The 16,872-nt window shown below is 34.9% G+C and overlaps 1 protein-coding gene across 6 annotated transcripts in view; it reads left to right on the plus strand.

Annotated features, from left to right (window-relative positions):
• MYO6 (myosin VI) overlaps nt 1–16,872 on the plus strand; it is a 185,358-nt gene that overhangs the window by 162,059 nt on the left and 6,427 nt on the right. For 2 of the 6 annotated variants that reach the window (XM_066253755.1, XM_066253769.1), the window contains exons 26-33: nt 2,093–2,301; nt 3,173–3,251; nt 4,147–4,307; nt 7,312–7,338; nt 7,895–7,924; nt 11,031–11,069; nt 13,962–14,065; nt 15,182–15,313. In XM_066253755.1, the coding sequence (XP_066109852.1) occupies nt 2,093–2,301; nt 3,173–3,251; nt 4,147–4,307; nt 7,312–7,338; nt 7,895–7,924; nt 11,031–11,069; nt 13,962–14,065; nt 15,182–15,313 (781 nt within the window). The remainder of the gene's footprint in view (nt 1–2,092; nt 2,302–3,172; nt 3,252–4,146; nt 4,308–7,311; nt 7,339–7,894; nt 7,925–11,030; nt 11,070–13,961; nt 14,066–15,181; nt 15,314–16,872) is intronic. The other 4 variants (XM_066253783.1, XM_066253790.1, XM_066253778.1 and 1 more) reach the window with 3 other exon arrangements.

The following is a 16,872-nucleotide window of genomic DNA, read 5'->3' on the forward strand; positions in this document are numbered from 1 at the left end:
CAATTTTGATTTTTAAAAATAATTCATTATCTTTTGTTATTGGTGTTGAAATTGTATAGGAAAATGTCCTTATTGTTTGAAGGATACAAAGCATTACAAATATGCCCAATGATGACAAGTGATGCTCATTATATTACTCTCCCTACTCTAGGCTTGAAAATTTTTGTAGCAAAAAAAATGAAAAACAAAACAACACAGTTATATACCTTCATCTGTTACTAGGAAAGATTTTCCCCCAAAATAGTAACTAAAATACTATTTACTAATTATTGTTTTTAAAGTACTATTTTATTTAGTTACTATTTACTATTTTAAATAGCAGCTAAATACTCTTGGTAAACTTTTGCATAATCATTACTGAGAGAGGATTAATGTACATTATTTTGTTTCATGTTTTCTACTTTTGGAAATCAATTTTTAAATGATAGAAGTAATATAATATTGAAAATTTAGAAAAATCACCAAAAAAACCCATACCAAACTAACACATGTGACCATTTTATAGTTGTATGTCCCCCTTTCTGTCTTACTTTATATGTACATATTTTTTGCATAGTTCTTATCCTAAAGTACATTGAGTTTTCTGCCTCTATCGTTGTGCCATATATTTTGTTCCTATAATTATATTTACCTTTATATGGGCTTTATCATAAATTATTTAACTTATAAAAGTAGCAATTAATTTCCTCCTAATTTGTAGAAAAAGAATAGGGCCTCTTTTTTTTTGTATTGATTTTCATTTCTTTGGTTACCAGTGGGTTTGGAAATTTTTTCCATATACTCGTAATTACATTTCATCTGTCTATATCTTTTTCTGGTATATTTTAGGGTCTTAATGTTTTTCTCATCTAGTTTAATGAGTCACTGCAGTTATGTGTGATATACTACCTTAAAGTGAGCCTTTTCTCGTATTTCCTGAAAATATATTATGTAGATGGAGTTTAATCTTAGAGATAGAGTGGAGAAAGAAGATCAAGGGAAGAAAAAAAAATGCTTTGGATAAGCTTAACTGATTTTACAAATCTATCAAGAGCCATCCTTGTTTATGTAGTGTTAATCAATTAAAATCAACCAAGCCACAGGTGTTGAAGGCTCACTGAGGAAAATCATTCCACGATTTTGGATGTATTAAATCGTTTCTTAAGTGTTCCTTAGGTAGTGTTTGAACATTATTTTTAAAAACTAGTAAATGCTGGCAAAATTAATTTCTTAAAAAATAATTTTTAACTTCTGTATGTTACTTTCAGTATACCCCTTAGGTCAGCGGTTCTCAACCTGTGGGTCGCGACCCCGGCAGGGTTGAACGACCAAAACACAGGGGTCGCCTAAAGCCATCGGAAAATACATATTTATTATACAATACTTTTTTTTTTTTTTACAGGGACAGAGAGAGAGTCAGATAGAGGGATAGACAGGGAAAAACAGACAGGAACGGAGAGAGATGAGAAGCATCAATCATCAGTTTTTTGTTGCGACACCATAGTTGTTCATTGATTGCTTTCTCATATGTGCCTTGACCGTGGGCCTTCAGCAGACTGAGTAACCCCCCGCTCAAGCTAGTGACCTTGGGTCCAAGCTGGTGAGCTTTTTTGCTCAAGCCAGATGAGCCCATGCTCAAGCTGGATATCCTGAGGTCTCGAACCTGGGTCCTTCTGCATCCCAGTCCGACGCTCTATCCACTGTGCCACCACCTGGTCAGGCTATACAATACATTTTTAAATAAAATATATATTTCCGATGGCTTTAGGCGACCCCTGTGTTTTTGGTTGTTCAACCCCCGCCGGGGTCGCAACCCACGGGTTGAGAACCGCTGCCTTAGATATTTGGTTACTTGGTTAATAGGAACTAGATGTAGATATTTGTCTGCAAAGATAACTTTTAAATGTACAAATAGCATAATACAGATAATGAGCTTATTGCTTACCAACCTTTTCCATCTTTGCACATATTTTTTTTAATTGTGGTAAAGGCATATAACATTTAATTTACTATCTTAACCTTTTTAAAATGTACATTTTAGTCATGTTCAGTATATTCACATTGTTGTGCAACAAAAGATAACTTTTTAAGTACATGTTTATTATTTTTAAAGTCCACTATGATGACAAGGGAACAGATACAAAAAGAATATGACGCCTTAGTTAAAAGCTCGGAGGATCTCCTCAGTGCTTTACAGAAAAAAAAACAGCAGGAAGAGGAAGCCGAAAGGCTGAGGCGTATTCAAGAAGAAATGGAAAAAGAAAGAAAAAGACGTGAAGAAGATGAACAACGTCGACGAAAGGAAGAGGAGGAAAGGCGGATGTAAGGCATTTATATTGTCTTGAATTAGGAGCTAACAGAACAGTGAATTCTTGTGGCTGGTTGAAAAACGTTATTTTTAAAAGTCATTCTCATTTAAAAACACTACAGTGATGTGCCACTTAAAGATGGGGATATGTTCTGAGAAATGTGTCAATAGGCAACTTTATCACTGTGCAAACATCGTACAATGGACTTACACAAACCTAGGTGGTATAACCTATTACACACCTAGGGTATACGGCCTAACACTGTTGTATATGTGGTTCGTTATTACACACCTAGTCTGTGTGGCATAACATTGTTGCATAAGTTGTTCAAAATGTTGCTATATAGCTCATGACTGTAATTTTAGAATAATTCTGAAAATGAAGAAAATCTCATTTTATAATAACGATGATTTTTAACTATAATCTGAATTTTGGTTAGATTTTTTACACTTGAAGATTTCTTCTTTTTAAAGTAGTGAGTTATATTTTGTTTAATAAGCTAGAAAAAAGGCACTGTGACTTTTCTGCAGTTTTAAAACTGGTAACGTTTTAAAAGATTTGCATAATCGGGTGGACAGAAGGAACATGAGTTGCTTAACTGGAGAAGAAGAGGGGAGAACGTGTAACCAGAACCTTACAACTAGGCTTTACAACCAAGTTAATTTAGAGATGTTAAAGCTTATTTAGTATAATTGTATTTGTTTTGTTTCAGAATTACCGTTGGAATTAGATTTATTTTTTAAAAACTAAGTTGATAATATATATGGCCAGGAGGTTAATATGAATCCACATTCTGTAACTTTTGTTTATTAATAGTGAGATTGCCTTCTGAAGGATTCCTTATTTTCTATTAAATTTTTTAAGAGTTTTCTATTTTTTAATAGGAAACTTGAGATGGAAGCAAAGAGGAAACAAGAGGAAGAAGAGAGAAAGAAAAGGGAAGATGATGAAAAACGTATTCAGGTATGTACCAGTTAGTCAGTTGGACTGCATTTCTATCAAAGTAGAAACTACAAAATTATAAAGCAGAAGGAGTGAAAGCAAGATCTTGATTTGCTAAATAAGCCGTCACTGGTGTGTCCCAGAGACGAAAAGCAGCTTCTGAAGTGGTTATGGGAAGGGGTTTTGGAGTTAGGGAAATTTGGAGTTAGTTCAAATTCAGACTTTGTCACTGACAGAAATGATGACATTGCACAAGTCGCAATGAGTGACTGTGGGCCTCTGTTTTCTCTCTTTGGAATGGGGTAAAGTTGTGAGCATCGATGCTGCACATTGAAGCATTTTAAACAACGCTCAGTTCAATAAATATTAGTTTACTGTTATTATACCTAGGGGGAAGTCAGATGAACATTTACTTAAAACATAATTTTAGAATATATAGCTCCAATTAAACAAATTATAAAATGTTATTTTATAACTTTGTAGATACTAATAGTAATAGGTTAGGATAAGATTCTCTCCTAAGCCTCATTTTTAAAAAATGTCCATGTCTGAGAATAACTGATTATGTATTTGAGTGTGTGGTCTTTATTAATTTATCCTGAGCATAGCCCACACTTTAAATTCCTGACATTTGCTTGCCTGGTGGTGGTGTTAATGGGGCACAGAATTCTTGTGTGATATTTGGCACACTCTAGAGTTATAGAGTGGTGGAACTATGGTTTCTTTACCTTCTCTTGGACTTGGAAAGAACAAGTATAAGTCATAATATAGACGAGCATAGAGACTGAAGAGATTTCTGGTTAAACAAAATATGTTCCTTAGTAAAGAACTTACCTGGAGTAATTTTAAGTCATAATGGGAATGATCAGGAGAACACGGGAGACACCTTGGTGAAACGGCTTTCTGTCCTTGGCAGGCTGAAGTGGAGGAGCAGCTGGCCCGACAGCGGGAGGAGGAGTCCCAGCAGCAGGCGGTTCTGGAGCAGGAGCGCCGGGACCGGGAGCTGGCCCTGAGGATCGCCCAGAGTGAAGCAGAGCTCATCAGCGACGAGGCCCAGCTGGACTCGGCGCTCCGCAGGTATGGGGCCCGCTGGGTGGGCGCAGCGCTCTTTGCTTTCTCACCTCTGTGCCTCTCATTTCAGCGTGAAGGGAATAGGAGAAAGTCGTATTCCTTTAGGTCCAGATATATTTTAAGTAAAATCTTTTAAGACTTACTTATATCCATTTTTATACCCAAATGAATAAAACATTTTTTAATCAAATTGTTAAACTGTTGAAAAGCAAAACTGATTTTTCAGTTCATGAGTACTTAAGAAAACAGGTCCACTTTTACTCTGAAATTGTCAGAGTATTGTACAGAGGGTAGATATCTAATTCCCAAATACCTGCCACTAAATACTAGAATAGAAATCAGTCAGTATATTATAATCCAGTTTATGTATTTGAGGTTTGGATTTATTATTTTCCTAATGCAAATTGAAATACATATGTACATACATATACACACACATATATATGAATATACAAATAGGGAAGTTCTTATTAAAAGTTTTGGGAAGGTTTCATCTTAAATTTAGAATGTAGAAACATTAGTTATTCTGATTATTTATAAAACCAACAAAACTAGTTTGTGAAGTTTCTTTATATGTAGGTATGTATGTTCTATATGTGTGTGTGTGTGTATTTTTTTGTTGTTGTTGTATTTTTCCAAAGTTAGAATTGAGGAGGCAGTCAGACAGACTCCCGCATGCACCCGACCAGGATCCACCCAGCATGCCCACCAGGGGGGCGATGCTCTGCCCATCTGGGGCGTTGTTCTATTGTGGCTGGAGCCATTCTAGCACCTGGGCCAACTTGCTCCAGGGGAACCTTGGCTGCGGGAGGGGAAGAGAGAGACTGAGAGGAAGGAGAGGAAGAAGGGTGGAGAAGCAGATGGGCGCTTCTTCTGTGTGCCCTGGCCTGGAATTGAACCCAGGACTTTCACAAACCGGACTGACGCTCTCCCACTGAGCCAAGCAGCCAGGGTGTATACATATATTTTTTAAATTTTAATTTATTTAAGTACAGTTGGTATATGATCTTATATGGGTTATATTAACTTCAAGTGTGATATACAACAATATAGTGAGGGCCTGACCTGTGGTGGCGCAGTGGATAAAAGCGTCGACCTGGAATGCTGAGGTTGCTGGTTCAAAACCCTGGGCTTGCCTGATCAACATATATATGGGAGTTGATATTTCCTGCTTCTCCTCCACTTCTCTCTCTCTCCCCCGCCCTAAAATAAATAAATAAATAAATAAATAAATAAATAAATAAATAAATAAATAAATAAAGGTTTAAAAAAATATAATGAGTTGACATTTTTATACATTATGATATGATCACCCCACTAATTCTAGTGACCACCCGTTACTGTGCAAACTAATCACATTATCATTGACTATATTCCCCTTCACCTTTTTCACCCTTTCCTCCACCTCCTCCCTCTGCTAACCATCCTTTTGGTTTCTGTTTCAGTGAGTTAGAGTAGGGATATTTTTATCCCCCTTTGAGGAAACTGGGACTCAATGGGCTCAACTAACTTCTTAAGATCACACAGCTAATAAGTGGAGAGCATAGGATTTAAACCCTGGTCTCTCTGATCTTAAAGCCCATGCCCTTTCTATTCAGTCAATGTGGAAGAAGTGTCCAATAACCAAAAAAATACTAAAAAAATATGTGTTGAGCACCTGCTATATGCCAAGCACTATGCAAGGTGCTGTATTTCTGGGCGCTCCAGTGGACTCGATCCTTAATCTTGGTTGCTATATTTTGAGGAACATAAATATATGTAACCATGCTTTTCAGAATGTTAGAGCACTGTTTATTACAAAATATAATTAAACTGCAACCAGTAGATTTCCAAGGCAGTGCTTAGGTTTTATTAACTGTGAAAACAGGATAGGAGAGGAAAAGGGTATGTTAACTTCCCTTCACTCTTTTTCTAGTAAGTGATTATATTGGAGTGTTCTGAAGTCTGAATTGTATATGAAAGTATATTTCTTATATTTAAATAAACAGAATAGGCCTATAAAACACAGGTGCACAGGTGTTATAATTTTTAAGCTCTTAGGTTTGAGTCCAGTATTTGGACTCTTTAGTAACATTTCATGTAATTAAAATATTTCTGCCCATCTGTGGCTTTTGTAACTGCAGACCTAGCTTAGCTTCTGCTCCATTCCTTCCACCTGTGTCATGTTAGAATGGCCAGGAGTCCTTGTGTGTAACTGACTCGTGGGTTGGCCAGGCTCCTAAACAAACCAAGCTCTTAGAGCTGCCATCCCTGATGTATGAGGACGTGCTGCAGTGGACAGAGCTGGCTTTAGTATGGCTGAAAGTCACTGCAAAAGGACTCATTAATGTAATGATTGGTATTCATGGCCTAGCTTTATGTGTGGGCTTTTGAAGTACTAAGCTATATCCAGTGTCATCCCATATAATATGAAAACATACTGGCTCGTATGTGGACTGCTTTCCATCTTGAGAAAAAATGCACTTCTTTCAAAGTGAGTTGTCTCGGGAAGAGTGGACCACTTAGCACCTTGAACATAAAGGACAGGTTGCCTGTGATTTAAGTTAAGCAGAATTAACTAGGAATGGGACCACTGCTAAGTAATGAGGAGATATTCAAGCAGTTAGAACTTGAAAGCGGAAGAGTTAGTTTTAGTTCTCCTGTGGGACGGCCCAGAGATGCTGTCCCTCCTCTGGAATGCCCACTGAACTCCTTTTTACAAGCCCTCTTCCAGGAAGCTTTCACTGCCCCCGGGTCTGGTACGCTCCTTCTCCTCTGAACCTCTGGTCATGTTATACTCTGTACTAGAAGCCTTAGCAACTTGTTAGGGATGCTGTTCTGTACAGATTTTCCATGTTTGATCATTTTATCTTACTCCCTGTGCTAACCTGATGTCTTTGGATGTTTACTTTTCCTTTGTTAGTACTGAGTTCTTTTTAAAAATTCATGAGTAGAACTCCTAACCCTGTTCATAATGTAGTATATAGAGATGGATTCTACTGCAATAAACAATTTCAAGTTACTTTTCCAGCTTGGGTTCCCATCGAGTAACTTCTACGTAAGAATTTTTTTTTCACATATGTAATACATTTTAAAATACGAACACATGATTTTTGATGCAGAGTTATGTATTCACATAACAGGCATACCTTCAAGATATTGTGGGTTTGGTTCCAAATCACTGCAGTAAAGCAAGTAGTAACCTTTCTGCTGGTGGAGGGTCTTGCCCTCAGCTTGTAAAAACACAATATTTGTGATACGCAGTGAAGTGAAGCACAATAAAACAAGGTGTGCCTGTGCCTACAATTACAAATTAATGTCCACATTTTGTTAAAAACAAGCAAGCAAGCAAACCTCACCATGTATGAATTTTGTAATCTAGATGTAATGTATTTGCACTCTAATTTTCACTGAACGCCTTTAATTTATTCTTTTATAATCACTTCTAATGAAGATTTTAAAACATTAAAATTCTGAGTGATTTCATACGTAGGTTAAATAAAAATCACGTAATTTTTTAATCAGTAAAGTCACTGAACCATAAATTTGGCACAACCAGATTTTCACAATTCAGAATTGGTTATGATATTAACTAAAATGTATTCTTTTCACAGAATTGATGGAGGAGGACCCAAAATGACACCGTATGTCATTTCCCTTTTTAAAACTGGACTTAGTCATGTCACCTTTTTAATAGGTTGTGGGTACTTTTAGGAGAAGTTGTTTTCGCATTGACGTTAATTTTACATTATTTCCTTTAATTAAAAAGAATAGTATGACTCTTTTTCCCACAGTGTTCTTTTCTGGTGCGCAGTCACAGGAGCTTATGATTTCGTTTCCTTTGTGTTTTCTAACTTTGTTTAAACACCGATTTTGTTTTATGTGTTTTTAATTATTGATTATTAGAAGCAGATGTGGAGATAAAAGTAAGAATAAGTAAAATATTTTAAGTATTTGAGTCATAGCAGATAGTTTAGTTTTCAGTATATATGATAGTTTATTCTATTAGTATCTAAAATAGCTCATGATCTGAAGTTACATATAATATATATAATGCTAATTTTGGTTCTAGTATATCTTTTTGTTATGAAAATCTCTCCACAGAGAGAAAATCTAGGTAATATTTGGGATATACATATAAAATACATTTTTGCCTATATTTTATATATACTATATATAAAATTTTGGAATATATGTAAAATCTGAATTTTAACAGACCCCAAGTATGGTGTTTATAGTGATGGTTCTGAACTCTCTCAGTCACCAATAATATGTTTTATAAATGATGCAACCTACATAAATAATTCTCTCCAAATAATACATATAAAAGAGAAGCTTATATGCACAGTAGTTTATAATGAAACAATGTTTATTTCAATATGAAAATGCTTGGTCACAACTACAGAAGAACATAATCAGATACTAAAACATTTGTGTTTATAGTCCGAATCATGAATGCAACAGCTTCAAATGCAAATTTATATAGGATTGTTACATCCGTCAGATCAGTGCTATGAAATTGTTAACAATCCTTTGTAAAGTTGTGAACAGAGTTGAGTACAGTTTCTCTCCATTGTACAATAGATGCATTCTTTCAAAAATTATGTGAATACTAAAACCAGGCAAAAAAAAAGAAGCTTCTTTTACACATAAAACTTTGTTTACATGTAAAATTATGTATCTGTGCATTTCACCTCAATACGTCTGGTGGGCATGTTAAATCACTTGGGGCATAGGGCAGCTCTTTCTTATGCCAGAGTTCTGGCATCCCTGACCTCTCACCCCATCAAACACCAGCGGTGCAGAAAACATCATTGTTAACCACAGTACACCAAAAATTTTGAAAACGTTACTGAGAGGAAGCTATTGCCCTTCCCTAGAATGACTTCTTTATAGTTATATTTGAGCTTGATTTAAACTCTGTAACCGATGTCTTAGGTGAAATTGTGAGCACTGACATTTAGTTTGGGAAAATCAGAAGGGAAAAACCTGTATCAGGAACCATTTCTGCTCAATATATTTGGTGTAGCTTCTGGAGCAGTAATAGAGTGTCAGGTGAGACATTAAATCAGTAGAGATTGCCTCCCAGTTAAGTGTTGAGGCGTAGAGAAAAATCTCTACCTGATCAATAGACAAAGGAGTAAAGAGCTCTGCTTCCCTTGGAACCTACTCTGGGTAAAGAAATGGAAGGTACTTTAAGAGAAGGAGAGGTGAAAAACAGAGATGCTCTTGGATACTAAGGTAGAAACCTTGAGGTAAGATAATAATAGAATTAAAAATATATAGTTATCAAAATTATGCTGAGTTTGAAAGTTAGAAAATTCTGACTAGCCTAAAGAGAGATTGATAAATTGCTCAGTAGGTAATTTCTTTAGATTCTGTTTGTTGTCCTTGATCATCAGTTTTGAAAGATGACTTTTTCTCTGACTGTACTTGCTTGGCTAGAAATCTCTCAGTACCTGATCTTATCCGTGGTCATTAACAAGGAAGGAGACCACGGAGCCTTCTGCTGCTTTATAATTAGAGTATCCAGGCATCCAGGAAACTTGCCCTCAAGCAAACATACCCATCTTCTTTTGTTTTGACTTTTACTAGTTTGTAAGATTTAGAGGTTTATCAGAGTCTGATGAATAGAATGAATAAGAAAATGATTGATTATGAAGGAAGACAGCAAAGGACAGAAATATAAAATAATGAAGTTAACGAAGTGCTGCGGAACATGATGAAACATCCATTCCATGTCACAGACTTAAAAAGTATTGAGAAAGTTATATACTTTTGGGTAATAAAAGATAACTTAAGTTTTTGCCTTGGGAAAATGTATGTCCTTGAAAGGTTAGAACGCTTTTAATAATTATGCTTAACAAGTACTTGATGCATTTGAATTTTTTTTAAAATAATTTAGAATTTTAGAACTTTGACTACATCAGAATTATTTAAACTCTAGCAATGTAAAATTGATCAGCTTGGTTTACCACCATTATGTCTTATCTAATGTTTTCCAAACAATCCAGTGTAAAAATCTTTGTTTAGAATCCTGCCAAGTTTTCTTTTTTTTTCCTAGTGAGAGACAAGAGAAAGAGCTAGGAAAAGAGATAGGAAAGGAGAGACACTAGAAGCATCAACTCGTAGTTATGTAACTTTAGTTGTTCATTGATTGCTTCTCATACATATGTGCCTTGACCAGGGAGCTCTAGCCGAGCCAGTGACACTTTGCTCAAGCCAGCGACCTTGGGCTTCCAGCCAGTGAACTTTGGGCTCAAGCCAGCAACCCTGCGCTCAAGGTAGTGAGCTTGCACTCAAACTGAGTGATCCTGTGCTCATGCCAATGACCGTATGGTTTCAAACTTGGGACCTCAACATCCCGGGACAATGTTCTATCCACTTCACCACCACTGATCAGGCTATATCCTGCCAGGTTTTCTGTATGCAGTTAGAACATGCTGATTTTATTCTGTACATTTTAAAAAATACCACAGAAGCATGATGCTGATGAGATTTTAGCTGAAATTTCTTATGCAAAATAGGAAAGCTCAAATAACTTTAACTGGATTTAAACAAAAATTTTGCTATATATTGCTATGTATATTAAAAAGTATACTACAGACCTTTGCAAAGTAAAATAGTAGTGAATGTTTAGTAATTCAATAATCATTGAAAATAAAGAATTTTAATTCTTTTAGATATTTTAAGTACTTTATATGTAATTGTCTTTTATTTAACTATGTTGCATTGTCATTTTTCTTATAGGGAACAAATGGCGAAAGAAATGTCAGAATTCTTGAGTAGGTTAGTGCAGTGCAATTTGGGAGAATAAGTGTCACCTCAAAATCATATCTTAAAATTACTCATCATTATTTGGACCAGAACCTGTTTGTTATATGAATAACCTACTCTTTCAGTGTAAATTTTCTGTACAAGAAATGTCACTTCACTCGCACATAGCGAAAGATAAAAATCAATGTACCTCTAAATCAATGTTTCTGAATGGCAGCACCATTGGCATTTTGGGTGGGACTGTTCCTTGTTGTTAGTGCTGTTGTGCTTATCACTGGCCCCCACCAACTCAGTCTCTTAGGGGAACCTTCCTTTCCTCCGGGGAAGTGAGTGCTTTCAAACTCCTCCTACAGGTGGCGCTGCCCCCTGGATGGGCAACCCCTGTGGCTGGGTGCAGGGGAGGAAGAAGAGGAAGACTGTGGCTCCTGAGGGTTTTTACACTGTAATACATGTTTAAAAACCACCGATATAAAAGTGGAGCCACCCAAGGGATGTAACTTCCTGGCAGGGTCTGGTCCATTACCTTTATAAGTGGATGTGCATCAATAACATTTTAACTGTTACTTTTGAATTTACAAGATTAATTGAAAATGTAAAAATTAATATATTTTTAAAAATCCAAAGTCAGTTTTGCTACTACATTACTGTTTTGCTTACAAGATTGTCTTTATAACAGTCTAATAAATCAGTAAATTAAACTTTATTTTACTATTTTAATAATCCAGAGATCTGCACACTTAAATGCATTGTATTCTTGTACTTTTTAGGGTGCTGAATATGTAATTAGGCAGGTGTATTTTTGTTTGAGGTAATATGAATGAAAAGTTAGTAATACTAGAACCGTATTGTAAGCAATAATTTTAATCCAATTATATTATTTTTTAAAAGTATCAAAACACACCTTAATGTATACTGACACCTCATGTATTTTATAACAATCTGTATAATTATAAACTCACTTTTTCTTTCAAAAGGAAATAAAGCAACAGCAAAAACCCCATAATAATTTTCAGCTGCTCTCTTAGAAAAGACTCTTCGAAGAGCTAGGAAGAGAATTTTTTGTTAGTTTATTGAATGGTGGTTTAGGGATATTAAAAATATACTCATTTAAAATGTTAAAGCATAATTTATTATTAGGGTGATAGACCTTGTTGATACACAGCTGGCTCTTTTTGAGCAAAGCAATTCAGAAGAAAAAGCTACATGAAAAATTGCCTGTCACAAAGCTGATGAAAAGTATGGATTCTTCAATAAACCTAAAACAGATTTTAACCACAGAAATTCAGGAAGGAATAAATGACCACACATTATTATTTTTTAGCCAGGCTTCTGTGTGTAAAATAATTTTTAAGTGTTGTATGTAGGCTGAAGTATGTTGTTTTTTGTTTTCTAAAATGAAAGCATAAATAGGCTGTTTAAGGAGGCAAAAGGACCTTATTTCATTGTTAAGCTTACTAGTGAAGAAATAATTTCCTTTATTTCAGGAAGAGGGATATATATTTTCAGACATCAGTTCTCAATATCAGTCTCACTCTTATCTTGACTGTCAAGATTGTTGTTACCTTTCAAAATGTAAAAAGATGAGAAAATAGCTCATTTTTGTATTATACTTTGATCCTTATTAAAAGATGAAAAATTTCAAGTAGTGGATGATGAATACAAAATTCCTTGTGTGATACCCGAGAAGCAATATTTTAGTTCTTTAATATTTAGTTTTTGATATTTGTGTCTTCTTTTCATGTCTTGAGATAAGATGTATTTAAATTCTTGTTTTGTTACTTTGTACTTAAACATCACTTGCAGCTTATTCTAAGTGTCTCCTCTGTGGCAAGTGTAATCTACTGAAATGTTCATTATTACAGAAAAGAAATTGTTCTTTTCCAAGCAATTATTTTAAATTATGTATTTTCTGAATAATTATTTTTAGTTATGTATATAGAAACAAGTCTTAAAACCTGAGTGGCACTGCTATGAAAAAGTTGAATTTATCCCATTTTATTTTTAAATTTACTATTTTTTATATTTTATACATATTTTTAATTTTTATTTATTTTTTATACATATTTTTAATTTTTAAAATGTATTTTCTCTCTTCCCACTAAAATAATTCCCATTACACAGGACAAGATACAACACTTGTACCTTTCGCAGTCTCTGTTATCAGCTTCATGACCTAAAACCCCTTCGTTTAATTTACTAGTTGTCATATTTTTACTCACTAAAGATGAGGGTGGGGTTCTATCTGCTTCTAGAACTTTTCTAAGTGTTCTTTAACAGTGAAGCCAGAAAGTCCTCGGTGTTTCCAGAACCCAATAGCTTTTTGAGCCTGTCTTTAATGACTAATGCAGTGGGTTCTGGTTTAGCCACTTTCCTGTGGCCCCTGGGAGGTCCTGCTGCCCAGGCAGATTCTGAGCCTATAGGTATGTAGGGGCTTGGCTGCCTCCAGCTTCCAGTAGTCTGCAGGCAAAGGCTCATAAACAAATCCTTAATGTGTTTCTAATGAATGATCTTCAAGTGTGTTGAGGATTTATTTTCTTATTTTGAGGACTACATATAAATGTATTATTTAACTTTGGATAATTTATTTATATAGCCTTCAGTTAGAACATTTTAACTGTAATCTGGGGGGGGGAATCTATAGTACTAGAATTTTGGAATCAGAAATTCTGATTGAAAACCTAACATGGCTATTAAATGGCACACTGGAATTTTTTTTTTCTGGAAAATTTTAATTTACCTGGGCACTCTATATAGTACACCATTCTTAATTTCATCTGTCAAAGATACAAAAATTATATGTTTTTCTAGTAGTTATTTCTATTTCTTAACACTTACTGTCTTTTTTTAGTCAACATTTCATTTATGTTTCTAGTTTAAATATGTAAAAATATGTGACAATTGCAGAGCTCCTGCTGTGCAAGCCACCAAGGCAGCTGCTGGTACCAAGAAACATGATCTTAGTAAATGGAAATATGCAGAACTCCGCGATACCATCAATACTTCTTGTGGTGAGTGTGTGGAGAGGATGGAAAATGGGAAGGCTCTGTACTCGACAGGTAATAAGTACCCAGATCGGAGTGGGATTTCAAACACCTTTCCTGTGAATCAGTATAAGCCATTCCCTTTGTTGCCTTAAAATGAAGTCCTAATTTACTCAACAAAGCTAAAAGAAAGACATACTTACTAAATTAAATTCACTTTGCCTATCTCTTGCCTCAGTCTGAGAAGAAAAGCATAGAGAAATAAATTATGATTTGGGCTATATTAATGACCGACCCTTCTAATATATTTATAATATTTAAATACTTATCAGACACTTTTGGTTCGTGAATACAATGTAAAAGATAGTCCTGCAGTCCTTTCTTTTTAACACTATTTTTCTTTCAATGGAACAGAGTAAAATACTATATCTAGAAGATCCCATGTAGTTGTGTTCTTGGTTAAATCATTGTTTGAATTCAGGACACCAGGACTAGTAACTAAAGTGTCGTAATTGTACAGAACTTCTCACTATGTTCTTTCCCATGTCACTGAGTTTATCTGCATAATTATAAACATAAAAGTGTGTTATATATATATCTAGTCTGCATTTGAACACAGTAACTGTTTCTTTTAAATTTTTCTATTGATTTGAAAGAGAGAAGGAAGGGAGGGAGGGAGGGGGAGAGAGAGAGAGAGAGAGAGAGAGAGAGAGAGAGAGAGAGAGAGAAGCTTCAACTCATTTCACTTAGTTCCATTTAGTTGTGAACTCATTGATTGCTTCTCGTACATGCCTTCTGTCATCATGGCCTGTGACCTTGGACAAATGACTTTATCTCTGTGATAATTTAAGTTCTTCATCTATAAAAGACTTATTTAGTCAAGGTTCTTATGTGGGACAAATTATATAAGATAGTAATAATGCATAATGAAATGTTTTATAAATATAAAAGGTAATATTACTTTTAAAAAGCTCATCTTTATTAATAATTACTTAATTTTGATGTCTTACTATTAATTAAAAATGAAAACTTTATATTATACTATATATATGTTTATTCCACAGAATAATTACATTAACTAAATTAGATGTTTGTTTGTTTGTTTATTTATTTATTTATTGGCTCTTTCTATGTAATCTGTAGACATTGAGCTCCTGGCAGCTTGCAGAGAAGAATTTCATAGGAGACTAAAAGTGTATCATGCCTGGAAATCCAAGAACAAGAAGAGAAATACTGAAACAGAGCAACGTGCTCCAAAGTCTGTTACTGATTATGGTAAAAAGAAATAGTTCTTTTGAATGTTCCAAAGTGTAGATAATAAAATACATGTAACTATACAGAAGTCATTTGCATCAAATGTCCAATATAATTTTTTTTTTTACTATAGAACTATGATCTGAGCATATCGCAACCATGATGGCTTGTCTTTCACAGCATTATTTCTATGAAGTGCAGCTTTCAAGTCTTATGTGTTAAGATACATTGTACTTACTTCTTAAGATACATTCTGTAGGTTAGAATAATTTTGTCTATACTGAAGAAGTCGTACAATAATGTAGATACGTATTTTTTCCATATATATCTACATATGCAAATACACATACATAATGATTGTGTGGAAATGTAAAGCTCACTATGAAAAATAAGAATGTTTACTGCAAAGATTTCACAGTACTGTGAAAACATGAGTGAGAAATAGTATATTGGTGTGTTACTGAGTTTTGCTAAGACTAGGATTCAATTTTTTTGACCAAGATCCAAAAATGAGTTTTGTTACTTTGTTATGCAAAAGGAAAGTCCTATTCTTAAAATTGGAAAACAGAGCAGGGTAGGCATAACCTAGTGAAAGCATGCACTAGCTTTAACGTTCGTTGAGAATACCTGTAATATATGAGTTGTAATTTAGTCTTACAACTTGGAATTTCATGGGATCTTACAAATTGGAATTTCATTTATTCAACTTGCTTCCTTTAAACTGGCATAATTTATTAGCTTAATTCCGGTTAACATCAAGATGACAGCATCTTTAATGTCTTTTATTTTAAAGGAGTATATTCTCAGCACTCCATAGTAGAGTTTGGCAAATGTGTGACCCAAGCTGACTTAGAAAATGAGCTCTCAGTTATATTTTGCCTCCTTCACCATCCTGCCAAATAAAAGCAATGTTTAATTAAAGTCATTTAAATGGTGGGGTTTTAATGTTTCTAAGTTGTCACAAAATAGGTTGAGTGTGGGAAATACATTATGAGTAAGAGTGACTGTGCCTGGGGAGCCATCAGTCAGCACCTGTGCTCTGGAAGGCAGTGAGGGGTCATGGGAACTAAGGAGTGGCGAGTGGAGCACCCTCTCAGCACTGATCTTGTGGCCTCCAGGGTGTCTCCAGTTTGAAAATTTGTCACTGGGACTTGAAGAGCACAGGATGATTCTGTTACCTGTTCACTGACTGTACCGGGTTTCCAACCACAGTTACTTTTGTTTTGTAAGCCTTGCCATGGGCTATTCTTTTTGCTCTGATATTCTAATGATGACCATTAGTCTTTCATTATATTTTAGTTCAAAATTTATACATATGAATGATTACAACTCTTAAAAAGGAATTAATGTTGCATATGTATTTTGAATGCACATACAAATATTTCTTTTAATTTCAAGCCAAACTCTGATGCCTTTACTCATCCCGTTTTGCCCCAACAGGAGCAAATAATACATGGTTTACCGTGCTGGTGCTTACCCTGTTTCATTTGTAGTACACTGTTTTGTAAGAACAAAAGAGTAGATTAAAAAGTCCCATCCAGGTACAAATTGAGGAAGTTTATGTGAACACACTCCTATAT

This window comes from Saccopteryx bilineata, chromosome 1 (genome assembly GCF_036850765.1).
Source record: "Saccopteryx bilineata isolate mSacBil1 chromosome 1, mSacBil1_pri_phased_curated, whole genome shotgun sequence".
Taxonomy (NCBI): domain Eukaryota; kingdom Metazoa; phylum Chordata; class Mammalia; order Chiroptera; family Emballonuridae; genus Saccopteryx; species Saccopteryx bilineata.